Below are 26,752 nucleotides of genomic sequence, written 5' to 3' on the forward strand. Positions count from 1 at the left end.
AGTGACAATCTATCTATTTCTTAGTTACTACTCCACAAAATTTTGTCATGTAAATACATGACTGTAACACAGAGAAGCAAAAAAAACCACCAAAGACCCCAAAATCTGGAGCAGGAAAAAGTTGCTCTGGTTTAAAAATGTCCCTGTTTGGTGATATCTGCCTACCAACTGTAAATTTTAAGATCTCTCAGTAGCCTAGTTTTTATAACATAAAATATGTTATGTGCTAATTCTATAGAAGGTGTAATTTGTCATATTTTACTCATCCTCACAAGTATCTTGGAGAAATGGAAGAATTCATTATCAACACACGAGCCTTTGCATTTTTGCCCTCGAAGCAAACATCATGATCCAAATTTGTTCCTTTCTAGGCAAGTCAAATGAATCCTAAATTGCTTGTTCTCATTTTCTACCCCTTCAGTTGGAAAAAATCTTGCATTATTTTTCTGCAAAGGGTATAGTGTCAATAGCAAACTGGACAATTTTTGCAACAGCCTGGTGATGGCTTGCAGGAGGGAGAGAAGGTGTACTATTTGACTGCCATCAGGATAAGAACAAATGGATTTGAATCCCTCCACTCCCAGATGAGTGACATTGCACAAAAACATCTCTTTCAGCCACAACAGTGATTTATTTCTCATTACCTGAAAAGACAGGCCTCGAGTTGCTAGTCCCAGATTTTGAATCCTTGCTGAAAACAGCCTGCAGCAAAGTGGCTCAATATAGTCCCAAAGGCCAACAAGGCAGGATATAAACCAAAACAAAACCCCCAAACTGTTCTCACATTTAGTCTGTTTGAGATGCTTTTCCTTACCTTATGTGTGGATCCCACTTCTCAGGGAGAGCTTATGTACCAAACTCAGGCTTGGGGACTATGTACCAGGAGCTGGATATACCACCTGTCTGTACCAAGTATCTCAATATGTAGTCTCTTTATACATAAAGGGCTAACTCAGCAAACAGCCCACTGCCTTTCCTCCATTAAGATTGTTCTTCGTTAGCTATTTCAAGAAACTGAAATCTTTCCAGTGAAGGAAAGGCTGCAGAGCCCTCTGGGAAATACAGCATTTGATCCATGCATCAGAGGTGCCATTCAATGTGGTATCTAGGACATGCTGCCATGCAATGTATTGCTAGACCAGAAGCATAAATGCAGCACGTTGATCAGCTTTGAGGTTCAAACTGACTCCAGTTCAGTAGTGAAAGAGCTAACAAATTGCCATCAAAGCACTGGTTTTGTCTTCCACTATTCCTTTAATGGCATTTCCCCTGCCCCATCTGTAGTTAACAGCATCCTTAAACTTCTGCTTGTACAGCTGCTTTTCAGCACAATGATCTCTCATATAATGTGATATAATTTGCTTGAAAAACTACCTATATTTGAATGATAGGTCAGCCTATGGAGAGAAGTCAAGCATGCTGCCGTAGCACCTCCTTGTGAGGTTTAGTGGAACAAATTCTGGGGCAGTGGGTGCACATCATTGGACACCATCAGAGAAAAAAGTCTGCCATCTCACTGCTCACCAAGAAAATTAAAATAGCGACTTCTCCAGTAATTAAAGCCTCCAACTGTTGTCTGCCAAAGTACAGTTTGTTTTCACTGGCAAGATCTAAAGCACATTTTTATCACTCTTGCTTGGTAGTACTTGAAAGTTTGCTCTCTGCTTCCAATTATATAACTTTCTTTGCTGGTTTTCATATGTGAGAGAGAGAGATTGCTGTCACCGTTTCAGTCCTTTCTTTAAAAATAAGGAATATGTGTTTGTAGGCCACAAATACTTGTCTTCCTACAGTCACATTCTTGTACTACCAGTTAGAAATAATTATTTTTAAAACTTGACTTAGGATAGCACTGCATTAAGATATTAGACCTGGCTTTATAGCTATCCAATTATTTTTCAGATTCCCAAAAACAAATGGTTATTAAAAGGAAGCATATTTTCTATCACTAGAGACCTACTGAATTAGGTATGGTCCTTTGAAGCATATTTCTAAACTGTGTTTAATTTACATCAGTCTAAAACCTGGGTTAATTAAGATTAGATTCCTTCAAAGCAGGTAATTGAATCTACATCTGAAATACTTCTCAACACGAAATCTGCATTTAGGTGCAAATTCTTAGTTGTATTGACTATTTCTGTGGGCTAGAGTCTCAGAGGAGGTAACAGCTCGCTTCAGCTCCCTTTGCCTTGCCTCTCTGGCATTGTTTAGGGGAGTCATGTCTAACCAGTGTGCGGGAGGCTGAGCCCTGAGCTAGTCTCCTGCTTCTTCTGAAATGAGGAAAACCTGTAGCCCAGCACAGCACCTTTACTCAGCCCTAGCTCTCCTATTGTGACAGTTCTATGATCTCATGCTGTGTTCTGAACAAAGCCTGCTTTGGAAAATTTCATGCGTAGCTAAGACTGGCACAAATCCATCCTTTGGAAATCCAAGGATCTTGAAGTATTAAATAACTGTGAAGTCTTACATATACAAACTTACTTGCATTCATAATCATTTAAACTGGTATCTTAGAGATCTTGGAATTTCTGTGCTTTCTGTTGCTATTATTGGACCCTCTTGTCTTTTAATGATACACAAGAGATTATTAGAACAAATTTTCTAACACCACCTAAAATAGGTATGTGGACACATGTTCACCATTAAAAAACACTTCTTTACATAACATTAATGGAACAGATCTATTGTTCCTTTTTCTCTGCACAAAGCGGAACACACATTTTCATAAAAAACCCTACTTTCTGAGAACTTACTGTGTTAGCTTGTCTAGGGTAGCTCATACAGAGCACTGATTGCTATCCTCAGATGAATAAACTCTGTGAATATATATACAAGGGAGATGGTACCAAATGTTTTGGCTTTTAACTCCAAAATGTAAACTCTCAATATCATAGGCTGAGGTCTGAGTCTTCACTTAGCCTTCCTCACAGGTGAAGTATGAACAATAATTTGAGATGTGATAGGATGGGTAAATACTTGTGACTAATACTTGCTATTATCATATCATATATCTTATGTTACACTTTTTGTCTCTGTATCCCAACTTGTTGGGCCAAACCAGTCTGTGCATTTTTGCATTTGGGTCCATGCTTAGGAATCTGGAGATCCCTGGATTCCCCCTGTGGCCAAAACCAGCTCACTTTACTGTTTTACAGTAATGCAATTCAAAGTGGTATGATGATAGACTGGGAACAGTGCAAGTTCTTTGCCTGACCCAATTCCTAAATTGCTTTGTAATGCCATGATCAGGTGTACAAGAGGTGCTGGGAAAATACATCAGAAAGTATATGGAGCACATGAAGAATGTGTGCTGCAGAAAAACTCAAGTGCCTTTTATTGAACTGTAGGGTGTTTGGAAGTGTGGGGAAGCTGAATCAGCAAGACCTTGATTTACAGCATTACTGAGGACACAGTAACTTCATTTGGAGTTGTGGGCATTCAATAGCCTTGAAAATAGGGCTGCAAGAGATGATTTTTACAGTGTGAAGCATTTCTGTCTGCTGAAGGAAAGCCTGAAGTAATTACACTGTTTGTGTCTAAGGTTAAAGAGAAATAATTGTCTTTTCTTTCTTCTTCAGAAGTCTGTTTTTCATCAGTGCATCAAAATGGTCCCTGTGACACAAATGAGCAGAATTAGACTGCCTGTAAGATGGATAGAGGGGTGGTTTGGTAATACTGGATATAATACTGCAGATCACTGTGTGTTAAGGATGGCTGGATACTGAATCAAGTAATTGAACCCTAAGGAGAGGCACACTTTTCTATTTAGATTGTGAACAGTTGTCCAAACCCTCCCCAGCAAAGGGCTGCAGTAGCTAACGCGGAGTAGCTAAAATGCCATCTAATTATTTTTAGAAGTGGATAGGTTGTAGCCACTCTCATCTTTCATGATAAGGTATTAATCACCAGTGTTCAGATTGGCCCCTCTGGTTTAAGCTGAATGCATCCAAGAGTTACGTTTTTCTTCTTTTTTTGATCTTATGTTTTGGACTGTGTCCTCCCACCCTGTACAGGAGTGTTTTGCAGCCCCTGCATAACCCCCTGGGCTGTACTTTGGTTAGGGTAATATAAATTACGTTCTTAGCCATCTGGGATTCTCCCGAGTGTGAAAAAGTGATGGGATTTTGCATGCTTCAGCATAACCTACTCAAGACATGGGACCTTGTTGTGACAGGCTTTATCAGGGTGGTAGCAGATATTCATTGGCAAGATCTGGACAACCAGCAGCGCCAGAGGGCACCGGGCCAGTACTGCTGTGGTGAAGGCTGACTGTGCTAAGGATAAACTATGTAATTAACTGAAAGTCTGTGTTGTGCTTCTTGGTGCACTGCAGTTTAATTTCAGACATTTTTCTGAGAGAAAATAGAGCACACTTATTGGGAGACATGTTGGTGGTTGTTAGCCAGTATTTCTTAATGTGGATAAATTAGTGGTGAGAACTAGTTACAGTTAGAAGAAGATTTTTCCCTTGATGATCAGTTCCTGGAAACTTTTATGTTTATCACTGTGTCCTGTTTGTGTGTGTGTGTAGAGAGTGAGTTTATCCATGATACAGTAAATAAGCCACAAGCAGCATCATTTCCTCCATTTCTAGGGAGGAAGTCATAAAGAAAAGCCTTTTGAACCAGAACTAAGGAGGTGTTTAAGTCCACTCAGTTTGTTCAAATACTTCGTTTGTCTCTCTTCACTCAATCAAGAGACTTTGGGACTTGTATGAAGGAGCCCCTAGGCCGGGACAGCTATTGGACTGATTGGTTGGGAAGGATTCATCTGAATTATCTAGGGTTGAGATGACTGACAGGAGAAATGCTCAGGTTTTATGTACTACTTTGGGTTTGGAGTTGCAGAGTGAAACCAGGTAGGACTTCTAAACAGATGGAGCAACTGGAGCTCAAAACTGCTCAGTAAAACACAGTGCACAGGGAAACATCTTATATGAGGTTGTGTTCCAGAGAGCCATGGGGAGCCCATTTTGGGTGGGACAGCCTGTTCTCTTGTAACTGTAATGCCCTGTACTGCCTCTGCTGTGATCTCAATTTACAGCACTGCACTGGGCTATATAAACATGTCCATGTTCCTCAAAGCACATCTGTGGGTTTTGCAATATCCCTAGGTCTGAAGGATTTCAGTGACTGTTAGCTTGCATGAAGCTGCGACAGGGGAGGTTTAGGTTGGGTAGTAAGAAGAGGCTCTTTACTGAGAGGTTGGTTGGGCACTGGAACAGACTGCCCAGGGAAGTGGTGACGGCACCGAGTTTGAGTGCAAGAAATGTCTGGACAATGAACTCAGTCCCATGCTCTGACTTGGCTGTTCCTGTGTGCAGCCAGAAGTTGGACTTGATGATACTTATGGGTTCCTTCCAACTCAGGATATTCTGTGATTTCTCCAGTGCAGCCATAGAGGACAGCTTTGGTTGCTGCTCAGAACAGAGGCCCTCAGGTATTCTCAAGTCCTGAATACCACTAAACAACTTTATGCTTGCTAAGTAGTGATACTTGAATTTACCTATCACTAGCTTTCAGTAATCAAGTATGAAAAAGAATACACAAACCTAAACAGAGGCACATTAAAATTTGTAGCTCTCCAACAGAATGAAGAAACAGCTCTGCTGGTTTCTATTCCTGTGATACAAAGATTTATAGTAAGAGCAAATCAAAAACTGATCTGCAAATGGACTAAGAGCATGAGACAAGTTCCTAACTGAGGTATGGTCACTTCAAGACAGGGCACTCAGACCCCAACCAAATGTCTTGAGCTGTTATTTACTCATTGCTACATTATCATTATGTAAGCCATAATGCCAAAAGGGAAGAATGCTCCTCAAACTGTGAACTTCAGAACATACACAGCTCGATCTAATTTTACTGGGCATCCCATCATTCTTGTGCTGTTAGAAGTAGCAAACAGTCATTCCATCTCCACATCCCCTGAAGCCCTGGTTCAAATAAGGCTGCCTCTGGTCTGCTCACTAGCCAGTACTCACCTTCATTTCATTCTTGCTGTGCTCAAGCTTCTGCTTACATTTGATCATCCGCGTGTCCCTTTTATAGCTGATTGATACTGTAACTTGAAATTATCCAAACTATGTACCTTATTCAATAAGTTTAAGAACAATTGCTTTCAAGTAGTGTGGCCATGTGTCCTCTTTTGTCACCTCTTTCTTTTTTAGTGTTTAGCATTCTGCTGGGATTTGCCAGTACGACCTGGCTGACAAGTAAACTGATGATTTCAAGACCTGCCCAGGTCTTTTTCCTAAGAAAAAGGTAATTACAGATTCAGAGCCTGTCATTGTAGATACATACTTAAAGGTAATTTAGTGTCCATACACATTACTTTGCACTTATCAGTGCAAACATTTTGTCACCTGCTCTCTTACTATTATGTATACCTGAGATTTAAGTCTTAGCTGTCAGCTTTAGATGTGATTATTCTGAATAATTTTGTCGTGGTGTTATTCACTGCTGTGTCAGGTAGTTTGTGACTGGGTTGAGCCTCACAAGTCCCAAAGCACATCTCCAAATGGGATCCTGCTGGTTAATTTGTGACAAAATGACATTTACTTCCTACCTCTAGCCTTGAGAGGAATGTTCCTTTTGTCCACTGATGGTTTAGCTTCCAGGATTACATCCTCTACCTTTTTGTAACCATGCACACCTGTTTTCCCTTCTAATATGTTGGAAAGCATCATAGGGACAGATCAGGTTTTCCTTTGGTTAGCTTAAAAAGCTTGTTCAGTGTCAGTGCTTGGAAATGAACCATACAATCCATGTAAGAATCAATTAGCCTTGGCTTTTTGTATGCACGATCTCTCCCATTCTGTCATACACATTTTTTTTCAAATGGGCCATTCTGAGACACTTCTTGTAGTAACAGGCAACATCAGCTGACAGTTTTTCATCCTGTAGGCAATGTGAGCAACACGAGTAAATACAAATATTTAAAATGGGCATTTCTAACATTTAATGTATATATAAATTCTGATAATTATAAAATAAGTGGCTTTTTAATTGCTTAAACTCTTTAGTCACAATGGATTCAGTGATCTCACTCATGTAGAGCACAGGGAATTTAATGGCAGATGTGCAGTTAAGTTTTATTCTTAGGAGATTTTTAGTACAGAATCTGACCCATACCTCCCTTTAGATTTTTCTCAGTGTTTGATAAAAAGATGAATGCTTTTATGATGGACTCTGAGCTTGTTGATTGTCTTGGTAAGCAGCAGCTGCAAAATCTGGTGCAGTTTATTGCGTGACAAAGCTGAATGTCACATAGTAATTCATTTGAATAGGAGCCAAACTAATATTCCTTATTGGGGTAAAAAGCCCACTAAAATGGTTTTATGGAATTAGGATGGCAGATTCATCATGGAAATTGGGGACTCCCATTTTGGGCGCATTGAAAACGCGTTGTTCAGATGAACAAGCTATTTATACAGACATGTGGTGTAATACTGGATACTCCTTTAATCTTTTAGTAATCCAGACATTACCATATGGACAAACTGCACAGATTGATTTGAGGCGGCCTCGCTGGATAAACTAATACCTTGCTTCAGTTAATTTGCTGAGCTTTTATGTCAGTGTATCAGGAAAAAAAATTGCTTTCCTGCACATAGTTTATTTGCAGTGACATATAAAATGAGGCTGATGACAATCAACGTAGGTTTAAGGCAGCTTGTTTGACAAGCAGCTTGCGATGGCTTGGACAGTTATCTGGAGGGCTTTCTTTCAGTACTTGTTTGTAGACAGTGCACAGCCTTTCCAATGGTGAACCACCTTTGCACATACATGTCAGAGAATGCACAGAGTTTCCTGTACCATTTTGCTTTCAGTGATGCACCTGCATTACTTTTGCTTTACGCTGTAATTGGTTATTTAGTTTTGTTGTCAACCTCTGCTTTCTCAATCTTCTGTCCTGTGAGGAACTGCCATATTCCTCCTCTGTAGTTCTCATTCCCCAGGGCATATACAAAGGCATCCACCGTCGGCACAGTCTTGGCGATAATGGCAGGAATCTGTCATGAGACACAATATTTATTGATAGGAAAATGCACTAAGGAGCCAGTGGGCTGATTTCAGCCTAGGCTCAGTTTCCCTTTATCAAACAAAAGCCTGTCTCCAATGGTAGTAGGTTTCCACCCCCAGAGAGATGAGAGGAAAAAAAGCAATTTAGTCAGTTGGAGGCCCTTGGTTAGGAAATTATGGTCTCCAGGAGAAAGAATTTAGATTAGTATTGCCTGGAACTGGGCTATTTCAGTTGAAAGTAAATACAAAACTTGGGAGGAGGTGTGCCGTGGACACCTTCTGATGGGTAAATGGGCTGATACTGCTGACACATTTTATGTGGGATACTGAATACCTAAGCACAGTTATGCACATTTGCAGGTCCAGGGAAATGATTTTGCCTCTGCATGTGGCATTGGCGAGGCTGCACCTCGAATACTGTGTTCAGTTTTGTGCCCCTCACTACAAGAAAGATACCAAGGTCCTGGAGTGTGTCCAGAGAAGGGTACACAGGCTCATGAATGGAGAGCAAACTTTATGAGGGGTGGCTGAGGGAACTGGGGTTGTTTAGTCTGGAGAAGAGGAGGCTGAGGGGAGACCTTATCATCACCACCTACAATTACCTGAAAGGAGGTTGTAAAGTGGTGGGTGTTCAGATTAGATGTTAGGACAAAGTTCTTCACTGGAAGGGTGATCAGGCATTGGAACAGTCTGCCCAGGGAGGTGGTTGAGTCACTGACCCTGGCTGTATTTAAAAGGTGGGTAGATGAGGTGCTCAGGGATATGGTTTAGTAGAAGACAGGTATGGTTGGACTCGATGATCTCAAAGGTCTTTACCAACCTTGTGATTCTGTGACCTGAAACTGGTCCAGTTTGGGGACTGAATGAAAATTGAAAGGTTTGATGTGATATTACTGTATCCCAGAGGCAGCCTTAGAACCAAGACTCGTAGAAAAAAGGAGGCAGCATAACCTTACGAGTGATCAATTACAGCTTCCTCAGGAAGAAAGAAGTATTAGAAAAATGACACTCTTCAAAATTGAAAATTTTGAGCTCGGATTTGATTCTGTAGAGGACACAAAGAGTTCCTACAAAGTGTGAAACAGTGCGGGCTACCAACCCCTAATGGGCTGTCAAAGAAAAAAACCCTGACTTCTTAAATTGTTACTTGATCAAAACACTAATGTAATGTCTGATATATCATTGTGCTTAGCTGTTTTACCTTAACAGTAGTAGATGAACAGAATGCTTTGAGGAAACAGTCTACTTGTTATATATGTTCTAACAAGTAGAGCCAATTGCAAGTAAATTGGCATTCTTCCAGAGGAATGGAGAGAGGAGAGCCAGGAGAATGTCAGTATTTGAATTCCCTCGCGTAGCACAGACGTACCATGCGGTATTTTGGTGAAATGAACATCACATTTTCAACTGCTGCGTAGAAGCATAAAAGGCAATAGGGACCCCAGCAAATGACCAGTGTCTTCAATGGTAAACCAGTATTAAACTGAAAAACAAGAGCAATAAATTCCTTTGTGTTTCACAGCCGCGGATGGGACAGATCCTGTGAGACCGTGGTCTGTGTTCAGCAGCGGGAAGGGATTAGGCAGCAGGATATGCCGTATCATTGCTGCTTTGCTGTCAGTGTCAGAGGCGTGTGAGCACAGCTCCCCCTGCATCGAGGGCAGCCCATGCAGCAAGCCCCAAAGTCCTGTTCCTGGGGGACGGGTGGGGAGCATGAGTTGCTCCTGGGCAGAGGTGACACAGCATCTTATGGTGGAACAGTTAAATTAGTGTGTGTGCCAGACATCAAAGCCATGGCCAGTAAATGCTGCTGCAGGGGGAGGGCAATGTGTAAATCTAAAAATAGATGAAAAGGAATCACATTTTTCTGACTTCTTAGAGGATCTTGCTAACAAACTGTGTGGACACTACTATGGCAGTGCAAGAGATGGATGCAGTAGCATCTGTGTTACAGTTGTAGGATTCCCTTGTCCTTCATGCTAGGGCCTTATCCATGGTGTTCATGGCCAGCTGTTCCCAAGTTTCTTATAAATTTTAATAAATAAGGAAGCGATAATTTCCTCCTTTTCTGCATCATAACTACTCTGGAAATCTACAGAATATCAGAAGAAGGAAATCACACACTTTCATAAACTCACTCAAAAAATCCCAAGACATAATAATGAACATGGAGATTTGTTTGAGAACTATGTAAAGGGTGCATGTACTTATTCCAGACAGCTACAAACCAGCCAGCCTGACTGTCTCTTTGCTGGTGTAACATCCCCCTTGAGAAATGACTGTCTTTACTGAGTGCAGGGGTCAGGGCTGTGCCTACCAGTCATTCATAGTGCCCCAGACTGTATAGCCTGCACCTAAGGAAACAACTCATATCATCACCAAATTACATTCCCATAAACCTGCCACGCCACAGCAATTCCTTTGTTTCCAGCTCATAAAGATTTCTGAATTTCCTCAGCCAAGTGTGTAGGCATGGAATATATAGGAAGGCCCTTCCCCCCCGGGGAGTGCCCGCATGCTTTCTTGCAGTGCTGGCTGACTTCCTCAGTGATAAGCTAAGAGCCTGTAGCAAAGCAGGAAATAATGATCCTTCCTGAGCAAAGTTTATCTGGATAGATATTGATATGCTATTAGCAGATATTCTGCATGCTGCATGTTTGTTTTGTGGCTAGAGTTGGACATGTATTGGTGAAGGAGAATCTTAGGGTCCCTAGACTGACCCCTGCTTTGACAGGGAACTGACTACAGTGCTAGATTAGGGCAGATGTGGCTAGCTCATCAAATCTTGAAATCTCTGAGGTTGTGGCTTCCATGAGCCTTCTGGGTGGCCCCATCCTGTGTTGTGTTACTCTCCTGCTCAATAAGGAGCTGAGTCAAAACTGCTCTGAAACAAATTGGCTTTTTGAGGACTTTGTCTCTATTGGATGCAGGCATGTTTTGGCAAGACAATTGCAGGGGCTGAGGAAGCTTTCTTACCTTATAGTGTCCACTTTTCTTGAACTTCTGGTGAATGGACTGATAGGCTGTTGTCATGATGAAGCCTGGGATCATGAAATTGAAAATGGATAGAGCAAACAGGAATGTGATATAGTTCCTGGAAACAGCGAGGAAAGAAAAAAAAGAGGTTGTTAATTCTTCTCTAGGGCATCTTGGTAAAATTGCTGTAAATATTCATTAACTTGTATTTTTAAAATTGCCCAAACTAGTTTTGTCAACATGCTTCAGGTGCAGCATTTGCTGTGAAGGCTGGTTAAATTGTGCCATGTCACTGTATGTGTAAGGAATAGCATTGTAGAAAATCCCAATGAGCGTTTGGTTTCTAAACCCAAGCTCCCCATTCAGACATCTGTTGTGGACTGCATAAAAGCAAACCATTCAGAAGGAGTTTCAACTCCTAAACCCAGAAAAGATGCAGCTTGTACATTAGCAAGGAAGTAGCAGAAACCTGAGCTACCAGCCTCTCCCATGGAGGAAGCTGACTTCAACTGTTCTTGCATGCCCCCGTATGAGTCAAGGCAAACTTGGGTTGTGCCTGTCATGTTCCAGCCATTGGGGAGGGAGATCAGCAACCATAATGGGGGACAGATGGGGTTTTGGTGTGCTACTGAGGCGACCTCAGGGGATGGCAACTTCCACTGCCCTGTGGGAGCTGGCCCTACACTCACCTGTCCCCTTTGCTGTAGTCCAAGGTGCAGCAGGTTCGAAGGGGTTCGTAGTCATATTCCCCCCACCCCAGCAAGGGCATGACAGACCAAAAGGCAGCAAACAGCCATGCAAAAAACATCATGGAGATGGCTGTGCTCCACTGCAGCTTGCTCCCTATGGGAAGAGAAAAGGGAGTCTTCATGTCCAGAACAAAAGCAGTGGTCAAAGCTGCTCAGCTCTGTGGGGCCAGAGCCAAGTGCCCTGGGCAGAATAAGCAGTTGTTGGCTTTTGAATCCTGAAGCTGACCTGAGTCTGGAGGAATCAGCCTTGCATAAAATATGAAAGAAGGTTTTTAACTTAGAGACACAACAAATTGTACTCCCCTTGTGTGCTTTACTTCGGAAGATGCTGTATTGTTGCTCAGCTTTGTACCTCACAGGAAATACAGCTGCTGTTGCAAACATTATATCCTTGTGGTTCAGGAATATATTTAGAGACTTGAATGAGGAAGAGAGTAGAAAGATCAGGATGATGGAATAAATAACGTTTGAAAAACTACAGCCCTGCTACAGGGTATTGGTCAGGTCAGAAATGTGACTGCACACACTCCTCAGCCCCCGTCTCCTTCCTTCCTTCCTATCCACACATGGATATTAAATAGACCCTGTTCTAAAATTGCTGCTCATATTCACATATATGTATGCAACCTGACAACAGATCTTGTTCTAAAAATACTGCTGGTCTAATTATTTGTCCTTAAGATCATTGCTTAGCCTGGAACAGGAAATGTGAACTCAGCATTAGTAATTGTTTTTTCTAATTCTATAATAAAAGTGATCGCTTGTGCCTATCTCCTCCAGTTCCATAAAATACGACAGGAATAGATCAGTGATTGAAACTAAAGACTGAAAATTTCAGAACACACAGGAAGTAATTCTTCATGGAAAAGGCAGGCAGACTTCCCTGCTGCTGCAGGACATTGTGTTACCTCACCGCTTGTGTGTGAAAAGGCCTGGGTAATTTTGTTAGCAAGGCTAACGTCTGTAATCACACCCATGCTGAATAGCCCGTGACGCCAGTTGCACCAGCAAGGAGCACAGTGACTTTTCCTACTACCCCTTTCTAATCAAATCTACCATTAGGGAGAGGTAATGATGTAATTTTCACTGAGGTTGAGAAGCAATCTTTTTGTCTGCCCTTAACAGCAGCATTGTGACAGCAGGCCAGAAAGATTCAGGCCAGTTTTGATCTTTCCCAGAAAGGTGAGGGACTGGAAGCGAGAGACATGAGGTGAAGCCTTGCTGTGGTATCAGGTGTGGCTGGAGAGTGTGTAGTGGCTGGCACAGGCTGGAGATCCCCATAAAGCAGCAGCTCTGGCAAGGACTGCAAACTGTGCTGAGGCTGTGCTGTGTTGTACTGTCCTTGTATGTTTTAAAGGAGGACAACAAAGTGTGTGTGTTAGTGGAATTGGTCTTTTACAGGAATGCTAATTCTACCTCTGTCTTTTTTCTTATCTTCTAGAGGTTGTTCAGGGAAAAAAATCAGTTTGAATTGCATTAAAAAATCAACATGGAAAAATTGTTTGGTGCAGGTGTTCAAAAGTTAGTTATGGGATAAGAAAGTGCAGGCATTGCAATTTAAATACCAAGGAATAAAGTAAAGAAAGTACCTTTTATTAAATGCATTAATAAAATAGATACAAAAAATTATTGATTTTTAGTAATTTAAAACATTTTTTTACTAATTGCAAATGAAGAATGATTAATAATGACTAGTGTCTGTCTTTTGTATGGTTCCTATGTAGAAAATATATTTTGGCTGCAAAGGCTCAAATGTTGTTCTGTAGTACTAACATAATATAACTCTTTCTATAGATAGATGAAAATAAAGGAACAGTTTCTGATTTGGGGGACTAAAATACCAGTCAAACTATTCTTAATCTCCCAGTCCAAAGAAACAACGTAGCCTAAGCTGTATCTCTCAGAACTGCATCATATTTAGGTATGTGCTTAAACAAGTGTGTTGGAATTGTTACTCATCCAAGGCTTCCATTCCCTTTCTGTTGTCCATAGTGGTTCTTGTAGGTTGACTTTATACAACTGTAACCTGATAGTCAATCAGGACAAAGCTGTTGGGATTTTTCTGTGTTTTACATATTCTAGCAAAATAGAAGGTATTACCAAAGGCAGCTGCACTGAAACCTGGGTCTAAGTTGTGCTTCTTTTAAACCAAGCTCATTCTAAAAGTTATTGCTTGGGGAATACAGAGTTGTACGTGCTAAGCCCTCCTGATATTCTGAAAAAAACACAAACTAAATCTTGGTGCTTTTTTCGTTGTTTGTTTCTCAGTGATTCCTATAAAATAGTTAATATTAATTGTTTTTTGTTGTATCTTGTGACAGAAACTTTGCTCTCTTTCCATTCCATCCTTTCACTTCATGGACTACTGCAATATTGTGAAGGTCTCAAAACATGATGGGTCCTGAATGAGACACTGTAGTATTACTGGGTCCTAGCCACACACTGGCACCTTCTGGACCTTTGCATGTAAGGAAAAGGTCCTCGCATTGGCAAAAATTGCCTTCAGCTGCTGGGACAGTGTTGGTGGCATGCTGAAGGCAGCCCTTGGGTACCTGCACTGACAGAGAGTGGCTGATCTAGCTGCCTACGTATGTGTGTGGCAGGTTTGGTGAAAATCTCACCTCCCCTGCTGTGGCCTTGCACAGGAACACAAGGAAAGCTCTTGCTCCACTGGCTCCTACTACCTCTGTCATCTTTCATGGTGCTCAGTTTCTTGGTGCCATGTCTCTCCTCTGGCCCTGTGTGCTACCAGCTGGGGGATGTGCAAACAAGAAAGTTATGAGGTAAAAGCAAGTCTGTTTTAGTTGCTTTTCTGTGGGTATTAGGGCACACCATTTTCTTACAAGGTACAGTCTAAAAGGACCATGCAATAATGGAGTCTTTCACCAGGCATGACTCGATAGCCTGTGTTTGGAAATCTCATCTCTGGGGTGTGTTCATATGTTCTCTCTCCTCACATTTAAGGAGTCCTATTTTGGACACTAGAAAAGGAGAGAATCAGACCTTACAAAATCGAATTTTACCTTCTGGATTTGGACTTTTGCAAAATCAGACTAATAGTGAAATAGTCCTAGTGCAGTCAGCTGCTGGTTGACCCTTCAGAAAACATTTAATCACATGTCAGAAGTAGCAAAATAATGTATGAATATAATATGGAAAAAGTGATATTATTTTTGCTTTACCCAGAAAAAAACACTGTCAGTACAAGAGCGGTGAAAGAACTGTGCTTCATTCATGTGGCAAAAATGTCCTTCTCTGAGAGGGCTGACTGCAAAAGAGCAGTCCCGTTGTTTTTTGTGCAGACCAGGCCATTGCTTTACCTTAAATGCTTTTTTTTTGCCTGATAAAATTTAATGTACATTAAATAATGTAATTTAATGTACGTCCTAATTCAGTTAAATATATATATATGGAGTTCAACATATGCTTAAGGATATAATTCTTAATTAGGACCCAGAGCTGGCAATTTGGACCTATTAAGTCTAATGACTTGTGCTCTGCCTTTCTCTCCTTGAAAAGCAAGAGAGAAGCTTCTCTTTTCTCTACAGTGAAATATTATTACAGGAGATTTTAAATGGCTTCTGTAATTGCTTTGGAACAGAAAGAGGTCACTTTTATTAACACCCCCCCCTTGTTTAGAGAACTAAAAGTGTGATGTCAAAAGCTTAAATTTTAGGAAGATCTAGATGAAGCATGGAACAATCCTTTTGGTTATGCTGGCCAGTTTTTAGTGACATAACCATAAACTATTTCTCCATCTTTTGTCTGTGAGGACATTTATGATTCTTCTGAAGATTTATAAATTGGTCAAACATTTAGTTGGTTTTCACAGAAAGAGCAAAAAATACATCTCTGTCACGGTGGATACCTTTCAGCTACATTTCAGACTGGCATACAAAAGGAATTTCTCATGCAAAAGGTCAACAAGATTTTCTAGGGTGGAGGGAAAAAAAGTCTCTTTTCCTCATTCTTGCAAATGGTGAAGTTCTAATAGCTGATATATTCCAGAAAAATATGGTTTGTACAAGACTTAATGGCATGTAAAACTTAAAACTGGCAAAGTTTGTCAAAGGCAAAAATATCTGAAAGTCTTAGGAGGGAAAATATCTATCAGTCATAAATAAAATAGATTCCTGCTTCACCTGAAGTGTGAAAAGCACCAGTCACTGGTGCTTATAAGTATTCATTTTTTTCTAAAGTAAGAAATCTGCACTGCATAATAACTTCTTTTGTGCATATAATTAGAAGCAGCTCTTTAAAATAACATAATAAAGGGATTCCTTTTTTATTCCATTAATTTTTTGCTGTGGTTTTCCATGATCATAAAGTTGTCTTGGTGATTACTTCCTGCTTCAGTGAAAATGTGGCATCTGTATAAATATTGGCATTTTGTCAGGGAAAACTGATGCAGGTGCAAGTCTAGATGAAGGAAGTGTGGCAGGGTGGCTGCAGTAGGTATGATGGGGGTAAGGACATGCTCCTAGTTTGACAGAGCTGGCAGCTGCAATTGGAGCAAATGGTAGATTGCTAATCTTTGAATACTGATAAAACAACCTAGACTTCCTTGAATGTTAAGGATCAGATAAAACTTACTGCGATTCTACATCTTGAAATTGAGTGCTGCTGCTAAATCTCTGCTGACTTTGTTTGTTTCTTGTAATATTGAAAAAATACTGACATAAATCACCTCAGATTTTCCATGTCCCCCTAACTGTTAAATGCAGGTGTAAAATCTTCTAGATATTTTTTCTTTCTTTTTAAAACTGTAGCTGTATGCTGTGGCTATGAAAGGTATAAAACTGACCAGGATCCTTCCTCTCTCCATAATCTGCTGATGGCAGCGTGCTACCTTCTCACCCCAGTGAGCTGTGCGTTAGATGGAAATGCCTTCAGCAAAGATGCTGCTGCACTAGGTGGCTGCCTACTTTCAGATCACTGACCCCTGAGCTGTCCACTAGCTGCCCTCTGCCTGCCTGATTGCGGCTCCAGGGAGACCTCCCAGGATGCTGCTTCCTTCCTCCTTTGCTATGTTAAGAACATAATTCAGGACCTTTTTATCATTTGAATGACCAGGGAGAGGAGAAGTAACAATATCTGCCTTGACGTAAAATGTCATCTTCTGTCCTACATGCTTGGCTATTGATAATTTCCTCAGAGTTTGCCCTTTCCTGCTTCACTGTCAGTCACTAACATAAACCTGCTTCTGTTTTCTCCATTTCCTCCTAATGATAAAATTTTGAAATGCAATAAGCTGGTCTCCCATTTTGCTAGTGATTGATGTGCAAACCCTCCAGAGTCCCCCACCTTTTCTCCTCTTACTACATACTTCAGACTACAGATTTCCGTAGTTCTGTCCTCCTTGCTGTGAAAGCAGTACCTCATAGGCCCCAAAGCTAGATTAGGGGATGAAAGAGAGTTGCACAGCATGGTTGCCTGGGAGGAAGAAATCAAGAGGAGGAAGAGTAAAATGTTTTGAAACTCTAGTGGCCATACTGCTTTCTTCAATATGTCAATCAGTATCAACCTGTTTTCTGAGGAGTGACTTGTCTAGCTTCAATACACTGTAAAGGCTAGTGCTTTCTCACTGAGGGTTGTATTGACTTCCGAGTTTAAAAACGTGGTTAATTTTCAAGAGGGTGGTGAACATATTTGTATTGTTAGCATTCAAAATGGCTGAAAACTCCAGATTCTTCTCATTGTAGTAATTTCTTGCATTCTCATCAGATCTTTCTTTCTTTCTTCCTTTCTTTCTCAGAAATACGGATAGGGGATAATCAAGCATCAAGCTGAGGAAAGCTACAACAAAGGTTTTCTGAGAAACAGTTAGGACATAACAAAAACATTGGGGATGGATGATGCAATTGAGTCTGGAAGGAGCACCAGTCCCTGGGGAATGAAGATAAAAGGTTGATAGCTTTGGTTTTTCAGGCAAAGGTATTTTGTACCTTCTGTACAGGCACGCAACTCACAACAGGAGTTTAATGTATGGATTGAGAACACAGTATAGCCTGTAGGCTTGGTATATCAGATCTGTGAAATATGACTTAATCTTCCTCGCAATCAGCATCTGAAGGATAAAACTAGAAGTGGCTGGTTTTACTGGAATAGCTACAGAGCATGGGCTTTTAAAACCTTCTGGGGTTTTGGTTTTGTTTTGTTGCTCAAAATGTTCAGTAATAGCAGCAATGTTTGACCATCAGTAAGTAACAATTTGAGCAAAGTAAAGCAGCTTGTGTCCTTAGGGTCTCTCTGCCAGTGCTCTTAATGTAGTATGTTCTTGACTGGAGGAGTGCATGACATGAATGCATTAAAGTCAATGTTGCAGAGAGTAAAATGCCTTTCATAGACATGCTTGTTTTCAGGCATCTCTCTTGTAAAATACAGATGCAACTCTTCTAGCTCCAAACACATTTCAAAGGGTGTCGGTATGAGAGCCTGAATTATCTGGGGCCTTTGCCTGGACATGAAAAAAAACCCCACATTTCCTTGCCTGAGCTGAATTCTTGACAAAAGTTCTAGAACAAAAAGTTGGCAGCCTTTCCACCCTCAACAGATTGAACATGTGTGCTGCATGCTCTGGGTGTGTTTTACCACTTTCTGCTTTAATCATATGTAGGCCATGCCTGAAAGGCAGTGTGGATGCTCAGAGTGGTGGGGATTGAAGTGCTGCAGCTCAGCAGTTTCTTCCCCAGTCAAATTTTAGACTGCCATTTAGGAAATGTATTGTGAAGTGGTCTGGGCAACTTGTGCTTTGGCACAAGAAAAGAACGGCTGCATTTGTCTATCAACATTGCCAAAGGGACACAGGTTTTTGGGTAATGGTGCAGTCATGTGGAATACTCAGAACTCCTCACTCCACTGGAAGGTTCCTGGCTTTAGCAGGAAACACAAAACATTCCATGGGATGTCTGCATGGGACAACCTCATGCATTTCTCCCAGGTGACAGAGCTTCTACACAACTGCCAAAAATGGTGTAACAGTGCAGATGAGGGCATTCCTAGCATTACAGAGTGCGAAGGTGTCCTTTCAGAATAAGTTTGTATTTCATATTGTGTACCTTTTCCTAATGAGGGCCATGAAATTGTGCACCCTCTCTTTGTTACTCAGCCCTTTCCTAATAACTTTTGAAAACATTGACTATTTAAAAGTAAACTGGAGAGGGAAGTGGGGGTTGACAGCTACTGAGTTGTTGCATTTGCTGTGAAAGTTGGTTTGAGGAGAGGTGAAGCCACACGTGAAAGCATCCGTGGTGCAGTCAGCACACATCATCCCTGTGCACTGTACCATATTCACAAGAATGCAGGTTTTGCCAGTTCCAGTGCTCACAAGGTTGCTAATTTGCTTGACAGCAGATGATAGTGCCCCTTGCTGTGCTTCCTGAGTTCTGTGCTTAGAGAATATAGTGATTCGCTTGTTGTCCCTTCCTGCAGTGGTGGCTGGAGTGCAGCTGGAGTCTCAGCACAAAGCCTACCCATCTCCACAGACACCAAATCCAACTCAGCATCCTAATTCATCAGAAATTTCCACTCATGTTACATGAATACACAAATCCAGTACTGCCAAAGTTTGGGATGTAGTTCTATGACAAAAGAATGTATCTGTCTCTCTAAATCTATATATTTGACAATCCTGTCAAACTCTATTTCTCACATAAATAAAAAAAATTCTTCCTTTATTTTCCTGGGTTGTTTTGCCTGTCAACTATTAGATTTCCATTAAATCCAGCTAAGCTATCAGAGCCAGTTAAAAACTAAATTGCAAGAAAAAAAAAAATCGTCTTTCACTAAGAGAAGAAAAATAACATTCCTCCTCTGCCACTTTTATTGAAAATTGCAGGTAATTTCTTCTTGCTTGTGAACAAATATACCAAGTTCTACTCTTTGTAAGGGGTTCTGGAACACAGGAAAACTAAAAAAAGTGTCTCCTGTGCTCCAACATGCCTGTGTGTCACACAGCTCTCTACCCAGTCGTGCCTCTGCAGAAGTGCTTTGCTGTGGGCTCTGTTCCAGCTGCTGTGTCTGTAGGTGCAGCTCTCTAGCTACAGGAAATTTATCTGTAATTAGTAAACTCTGCATGGGGATGAAGATCTGTTCGCTACATAGCAGTATGTTGGGTGGAAGCCCAAAGTGCATAGATTTTTCTTCAATACAAGGACTGGATTTTGTTTGGAGCACTGAAGATTACTTATGGAGGGGCTGAAAGCACAGCAAGAGGGTCAGGACTTGGCTATGATTTGAAAGAGGAAATATCTCCTCAAGGCAGTTGGTTAGTGCCAATGGGAAGATGTCCTTTGGAGAGATTGCTTATATTTATCTCTAGTGTGTAAGATAAATAAACTTACATATAAGAAGTGCAGGTAATAAATATGTGCTTGCTTTGATGTTCTGAAATCTTACATAATCATAGCAGGATCTGTGTGAGGTTGCTAGGTAAATGGTAGCCCTTACTTGTACAGTAGTGATGGTACCGGTCCCATGCGACTGCAGCACTGGAGCTAATGCTGGCTAGTGCTGTCAGGAAGCCCTGGAAGCCATGAATTTGACAGCCGTTAGAGCCATAGGGCCAGTATCTGTCAACAAACAAGAAATATATTGAGAAAATGATAGAAAAAGGTGAAGACATGTTTGGAAATTGTATTAGCAGTGAGGCTAAAATGATAACCTGTGCATGTACTTTCGAATTCTGAGAATCACTGTGAAAGCTGTTACTGGGGTTGACTTTAGGTATTTGCTAGCATCAATATTGCTGTGGTATCTATTACAGTACAACATCTATTTTTACTCTTATTATGGAGAAAATAATCCTGCATTTATGTGTTGGAAAGCTGTGGTTTTTTCCAATTTGAAATCTACATTCCATCCAGTTATCCATATCTTCAAGATCTGCAGCCAATTGTCAACATGTAAAAGTAGCAAATGAACTTTTTGGAAGGTCGGTGTTCACCGTGCAACAGGGTACAGATGCTTACAACAAATAAAAATACTCCTGATAGCAAGACTGAGGCCTCCCAGTGTCTTTGCAGGCATAGAATGAAAATAACTATGAGGTGGTCTAATGGAGCAGACATCTGCTGATATGTGTTTTCAATATCCTGGTCACCGATGGCAAAGAGCCTTAGCTTTTTTACCTCTGTGTTTGTCTACCTGACTCTTATGCTCAAAAAGCTGGCTGTGAGGTGGAAATCTTCAGCAGTCTCCTTTCTCATATATCAACAGAGCATCAGTATAATAACCAGTGTACCCCTGGAAGTCCCTTTGAACAGGAGATAGCTGACCTGGGAGTCTGGGAAGCTTCTGCTCCCATTTAAAACAAAAAGTCCTGGAATTGTTAAAACTGAGCTCATTTTGATGTAGTGACCTTAGGTTTTCAGGTCCAGTTCAGTAAAGGCACATTTATTTACTTCAGTGAGACATAAGTGAAACGAGTAACCTATATAGGAGATAAAATAGTTTTGAATAAGGTGTCATTAGAGCTTATTATCGACTTGCTAATTTGCAAAGATGTTTTAATAGCCATAAGGAAATAATGAAATAGTCACATTGTGGTTTTAAATAAACTTCTGTTCTCTGTTAAAGATATTTCTAGTATTTAAAAATATGCTACTTTGGTAGAATTATTCATCAGCTGTTTTATAGGGCTGTGAGGTTTTTTGAGTATGGTTTGCTTGTGATTTGTTTCTTGTAATTATTCACTGAAATATTTGATATTCTTTCTGTCTTCTGATTATGATTGACGTGTGTGAAAATGTGGAAAATCAAATGTGTCATAACTGATGTGAGCTCCCTGCTCACCGATCTGCATTTTCGTTTTCTACAATCTTCTTGAGTAAATGCTTTAATGGAAAGGTTCATAACAAAACAGAGGGACTTGCAGGTAAATTTGAGGTCAAACTAGAGGTTTAGTAAAATGAAAATGTACTACTATTTCAATATACAAGTAGCTTTTTCTATAACCACTGGTAAAGATGTGCAGTTAAATCTCTTCTATAATCACTTTTATAATCTGTCAGTGTTTATACACAGAAAAGTCTGCTTTGTTACTTGCCTGGTAGAACTATATAGAGTTTCAGTATGCTGTTTCAGGTTGAGAGAATGAGAATGTTAGTTAGGTGGTATGCTAGACAGTCATCTATCTAATTTGACCTCTTAGAACTTTAGCTGTTAATTTTCATGTGTTTCTTCTGAGCATCCTTTATGGGGAAAAAAAAAAAAAAAAAGATGTACCTGAGGAAGCTGGAAAAGGCAGCAATGAATGCATTGACACAGATCCCACAGTCGGCCAGGGCAATGCTGAGAACCAGCAGATTGCTGGGTGTTCGGAGTTCTTTGATTTTTCGGAAAGAAATAATTGTCAAGCCATTCAGACAGAAACCAAGCAGGGCTGAAATACAGAATTGTTTGACATGATTCAACTGGAAATGAAAAATATCTATGATGATACCGCTGTTTTCTTTAATGAGAGATCAATAATTAGTGTGGAAACACGCACAGGGAAAACATCTGTAGTGGTGTCATTCTGCACTCAGCTTACAAAGACTTTCAGGGGAATTCATAGGTGACAGTTGCAGCCAATGCTTCAGGGATATAGCCAGTCATGCAGAACGGAAATGGTTTTATCTTGTTTGTAATTCTACCTTTTGTATTAATAGAGAAACCTGATTCCCAGGCTTCATCCAGGGAAATGTGGGTCAAAGCAAGGGAGATTGCAGAGGAGGCAGCTTCCAAGGGGCTGACAGCCAAGAAGCACATGCTCCTGGGGCACATGTCTCCAGGCCTCTTTGGTAGAGATGCAGGTTGTGTTCAACATCGGTTGTGGCATTCTTTTGTGTTTAAGCCAGAAATCCCTCAGCCGTGTTTCAGTCAGCTTTGACTCCCTTTGGGCTTCTGTCTAAGGTTAACCTAGACAGTGCTTGAATCACACCAACTCAATCTTATTACTGCCCTTCGTCAATAGACTATACATGGAAAGGAATAATCTAATTATAAAAAGTACTCACTGATAGATTTAAAAAAATAAGGTAATGTTGGTCCTCAGAGAGGCCCCAGCTCCTCATCCAGCACAGAGCTGTGCCACCCTGAAACCCATACCCACTGGTTTAAACTCACTCTCTGTCCTTTGGTATCCTTTTCAAGGTCACCTGAATTATTATAGCTCTGATGAGGCTCTGCGTCAAGATCCCATCTCTAACTCTTGGTTAGATGAAAGGCAGTATGTCTTTCTTCTCTGTGTTCTTCTTGGAAATTAGAAATTAGGTAGCATGGAAAAAAACCCATCTCCCCAAATTCTGTAAAGTAGCGTAGTTACTTATGCTTATTGTCTTAATTCTGCAGTTACATAAGGTGGATGTTTTTCTCTAGTCAGAAATCCTGCTCCAACCTTAATTGCATTAATGGCTGATGGCATAACCATGGTAACAGCTGATGTGCGTCTTTCATTACACAACATATTTGCAGAAATATTTGGAGCCATTTGAGATCTGTCATTCTTATTTCCTCCCTGTCAGCTTACCTCCCACCCTGAACCTGCTTCTAACTCTCCCAAATGGAGTCATACTTTTAGGAGAGGTATGTTGTGACCATATTTAGAGTAGAGCTGAAGAGTTATTACTATATAAACTTTTTTCCTCTGTTTTTGGAAGCTCCACTCTTCACCCCACTCTGTTTTCTCAAAGGCCAGCAGGAGTGTATAAATAAAGAATTTACTATATTTTTTTAAAAAAAGCTTTGAGTTTCCATTTTTAGAGCAGCAAATGTGTCCAGTTAAAGTGAAGCTTTTCCTCTTCCCAGCATTTTTTACAAACTGCACTTAGAAGGTGCAGCAAAAAAGGTCTTCATTGCCTTTCCCTAAGAGCCTCTGAGAAAGTGAATTAATTGAATTATAGAATCCCAGACTGGTTTGTGTTGGAATGGAGCTTAGTGATCATCTAGTTCCAAGTAGATGTTCCTCCCATGGGCAGGAACACTCTCCACTAGACCAGGTTGTCCAAAGCCCCATCCAACCTGGCTTTGAACACTGCCATGGGCAGCCACAGCTTTGCTGGGCACCCTGTACCAGTGTGTCACCACCCTCAGGGAAGAATTACTTCCTAATATATGGTCTAAATCTACCTGCTTTCAGTTTAAAGAAATTAATCTTTAATTATATAGTTTGATCTTCCAAGTCAGACAAAAAGCATTATTGCCAATCTGCTGGGCATGTTGTGCCTAAAACCCTATAGAAAAGACCAGTGTGTAGTAAAACATAAACATGTAAAACCATATCTAGTTTTAAGTGAAGGTTACCAGCAGGTACTTTGCTTGGACTTCAATGGCTGCAGGTCCCTGGCAGGCTGCAGCCCCTCTACACAGGTGAGAAGGGTGGGCAGGTGAGGGCTGGCAGGGCCATGGTACCAGATCCAGCCATTCCAAACTTGGCTATGGGGCTCTGCTAGCATGCAGCAGTGTTCCTGTCCTCCTGCTGCTTCTTACCCCTTGGTAACGAAGTGCAAAGTTCTGCTAGGACCTGCCAAGTTCTGCAGATGGCTTGATGGTTGTTGGCCAAGTTTAGCCCTGAACTTTCTGTTTAGGCAGCAGCTTGCCCCACAGCCAAGAGCAGAAGCTTTTTATTCTCTCTCTGTATCTTTCAAGGAAAAGCTTCTGACACAGCTCTTCAAGCTTTTCTTGCCAGCTCCCTACAATGCTGCCTTCCAGCTGAGCTCACCTACAAGGAGAGGATGAGCATCCTCTCTTCTCCCATGCTGCATGCTCATTTGCCCCATTCTGATCGTGCTTACAGCTTCTCCGTCTCTGCTGTTGGACCTCATGATCTGTGCAACCCCATCTGAGCAGCATTATGCAGCGATGGGGTCCCAGACCCTGACTGGGATACAGCTCAGAAGAGACACCAGTAACTGACTCCAAAATAATCCTAGCTACCAGCTTGTCATTCAGTAGCTGCCAGGTACATTCACAGTGCCTTATGAAAGGCTGAGGTTTGCTAAATTAAATCAGTGGGGTCTCCTACCTCAGACTCTGCTTCTCAACACCGTGAGAACTTTTGAATCTCAGGCATCTATATTTCTGCTTGTTACTTTTACCCAACAGCCATTAATTGCAGCACTACTGATGCAATCTGGATGCATGCTAAGAGTTAACAGGCTATTCTGAACCTATCATCTTTGATTATAAAATGGCTATCACAGCCCACAAAACAAGCAGACCAATTTTTTAGAGAGATGATCAGTTATTTCAACAGCCTTCCCCTGAGGAAGATAAAATTGCCTTTAAAAGTCAACAACAATATCATACATCCCTTATTCTTGAAGGAAAGCTTAGCAGCAAGTACTTCCCTGCCATAGGGCAGCTATGTATACAGAGCAGGTCGTCACCGCAAACAGCTTGCAGCTCACCCTGATTTACTCTCTGGAAGTAACTGCCATAGGTCTCAATCAGCATATCACAAATGCTGTTTGCTTCAATTTTCCTTCCACCTCCCACCAGGAACAAAAGGAACAAACATGTTACTGCTGCTGAGTTCCCACACTGTGCTTACCTTCTACCAGCAGAGCAGTGCCGATGGCAAACACCTCTAATTCAGTGAAGCCTTCAGGGAGAGGGTATGCAGTGACCATACTTGTGATAAAAATGCCAACAGATTTAACCTCTGCCCTCTGTTATAGCTGTAAGGGTGCCTTTTCTCTGGATTCCCCTTCTTCCACTAGCCCGAGGCTTCTTAAAGGAGCAGCTCACGTGCAGACACATGCTTGTTATTATATAAAAGCTTTGGGGTTTTTACTCCCACCATTACAATCCCTGCAAGAATGTTATTAATGATGGGACTAGCATCAACCCGCTCTCCCCCTTCCCCTGCAAATCGTATTTCAGACACCAGCAAAATGAAAGCATTCATTCCAATTACAACAAGTTCTTTGTAGAGACAAGATTAAGAACCCTGTCCAGTTAATTCTGCAACACTGGAAAAGAATTAAAGGTTGTGGAACGAAGGAACATGTAATATATAATTGGGGAGTGACCTGAAAAACAAAGGGGCACTCACTGAGTTGGTATTTAGGGGAAAAGTATGAACCAAGAACTTCTGCACTATATAGGTCTTCCCCCTTACCCCCTCTTTAGAAACTGGCCAGTGTATTTTTCTGGCAACGACTATTCTGCATGCAGACATATCTCTTCTTCATAACTGAGCACTAATTAGTGTGGGCACTGGCACAGCCTGATTGAAGGAAAACACAAATTACTGATTTTGCGATCCAGACATACAAAGTAGCCCAGTGATGAAGTGCTCATGGGAATTACCTTACTGTCCTCTTGGAGATGTTTGAAGAGTGGAGTCTGGGTGTGGTGTAGCTCTGGAGTATGTGGAATGTGCCGCTTATCCAGACGCTGGATTCTTAACTGCTGTCCAACTTCCCACCATGAGCAAACCACACGACAGGGCTGAGATGTGCATGAGCCCTTGTGGTTTCTCAACAGGGTCAACAATTTTCCTTTCATTTCTTGTACTACTCTTTGATTAACTAACTCTTTTGGAATTTCAGTGCAGGATGGAAGACAGCAGTTTTCACAGCCCAGGAGAAAGGAATGATACTTTTTTAGCTATACAGCTATTATTTATCTAATTTTCAACTCGTGCCCATTAGAAGTGAGCAACTTGGACATTTTAACCTATATTTAGAGTAGTGACAACTATGATAACTACTAGGTAGGATTGTGGAATTTTAATGGCACTTTATTCCACTATTTGTAGTGCATTTTTTCCTTGTTTTTATTTTCTCATTCCTTATTACTCTTCCACAGACCCACTCATTGCCTTTACAACAAGTTGTCACTAGCATGATAGTCGCTGCTTTGACATGTAACTTTCTTCTTCCTCATAATCCCGTTGCGAAATGGGAGTAAAAAACAGCTGAAGCCCAAGGGATATTTGCTTCCCTTAGCTCAGGCCCCACACTGAGCTCACTTGGCTCTTGGTTGATTGGGATGTCAGGCAGAGTGAATTTGCTCCAC

The 26,752-nt window shown here is 41.2% G+C and overlaps 1 protein-coding gene across 1 annotated transcript; it reads right to left on the reverse strand.

The window, feature by feature from the left end:
• Positions 1-7,870: 7,870 nt before the first annotated feature.
• RGR (retinal G protein coupled receptor) lies at positions 7,871-25,359 on the reverse strand (the record flags this gene model as incomplete). Its single annotated transcript, XM_084265110.1, has 7 exons — positions 7,871-8,014; positions 9,394-9,507; positions 11,001-11,118; positions 11,690-11,843; positions 20,198-20,319; positions 21,974-22,130; positions 25,281-25,359. The coding sequence occupies 7 exons, from the start codon at positions 25,357-25,359 to the stop codon at positions 7,871-7,873; spliced, it is 888 nt and encodes a 295-aa protein (XP_084121236.1).
• Between the last annotated feature and the right edge of the window lie 1,393 nt (positions 25,360-26,752).

Source organism: Gallinula chloropus (genome assembly GCF_964237585.1).
Source record: "Gallinula chloropus genome assembly, chromosome: 5".
Lineage (NCBI taxonomy): Eukaryota > Metazoa > Chordata > Aves > Gruiformes > Rallidae > Gallinula > Gallinula chloropus.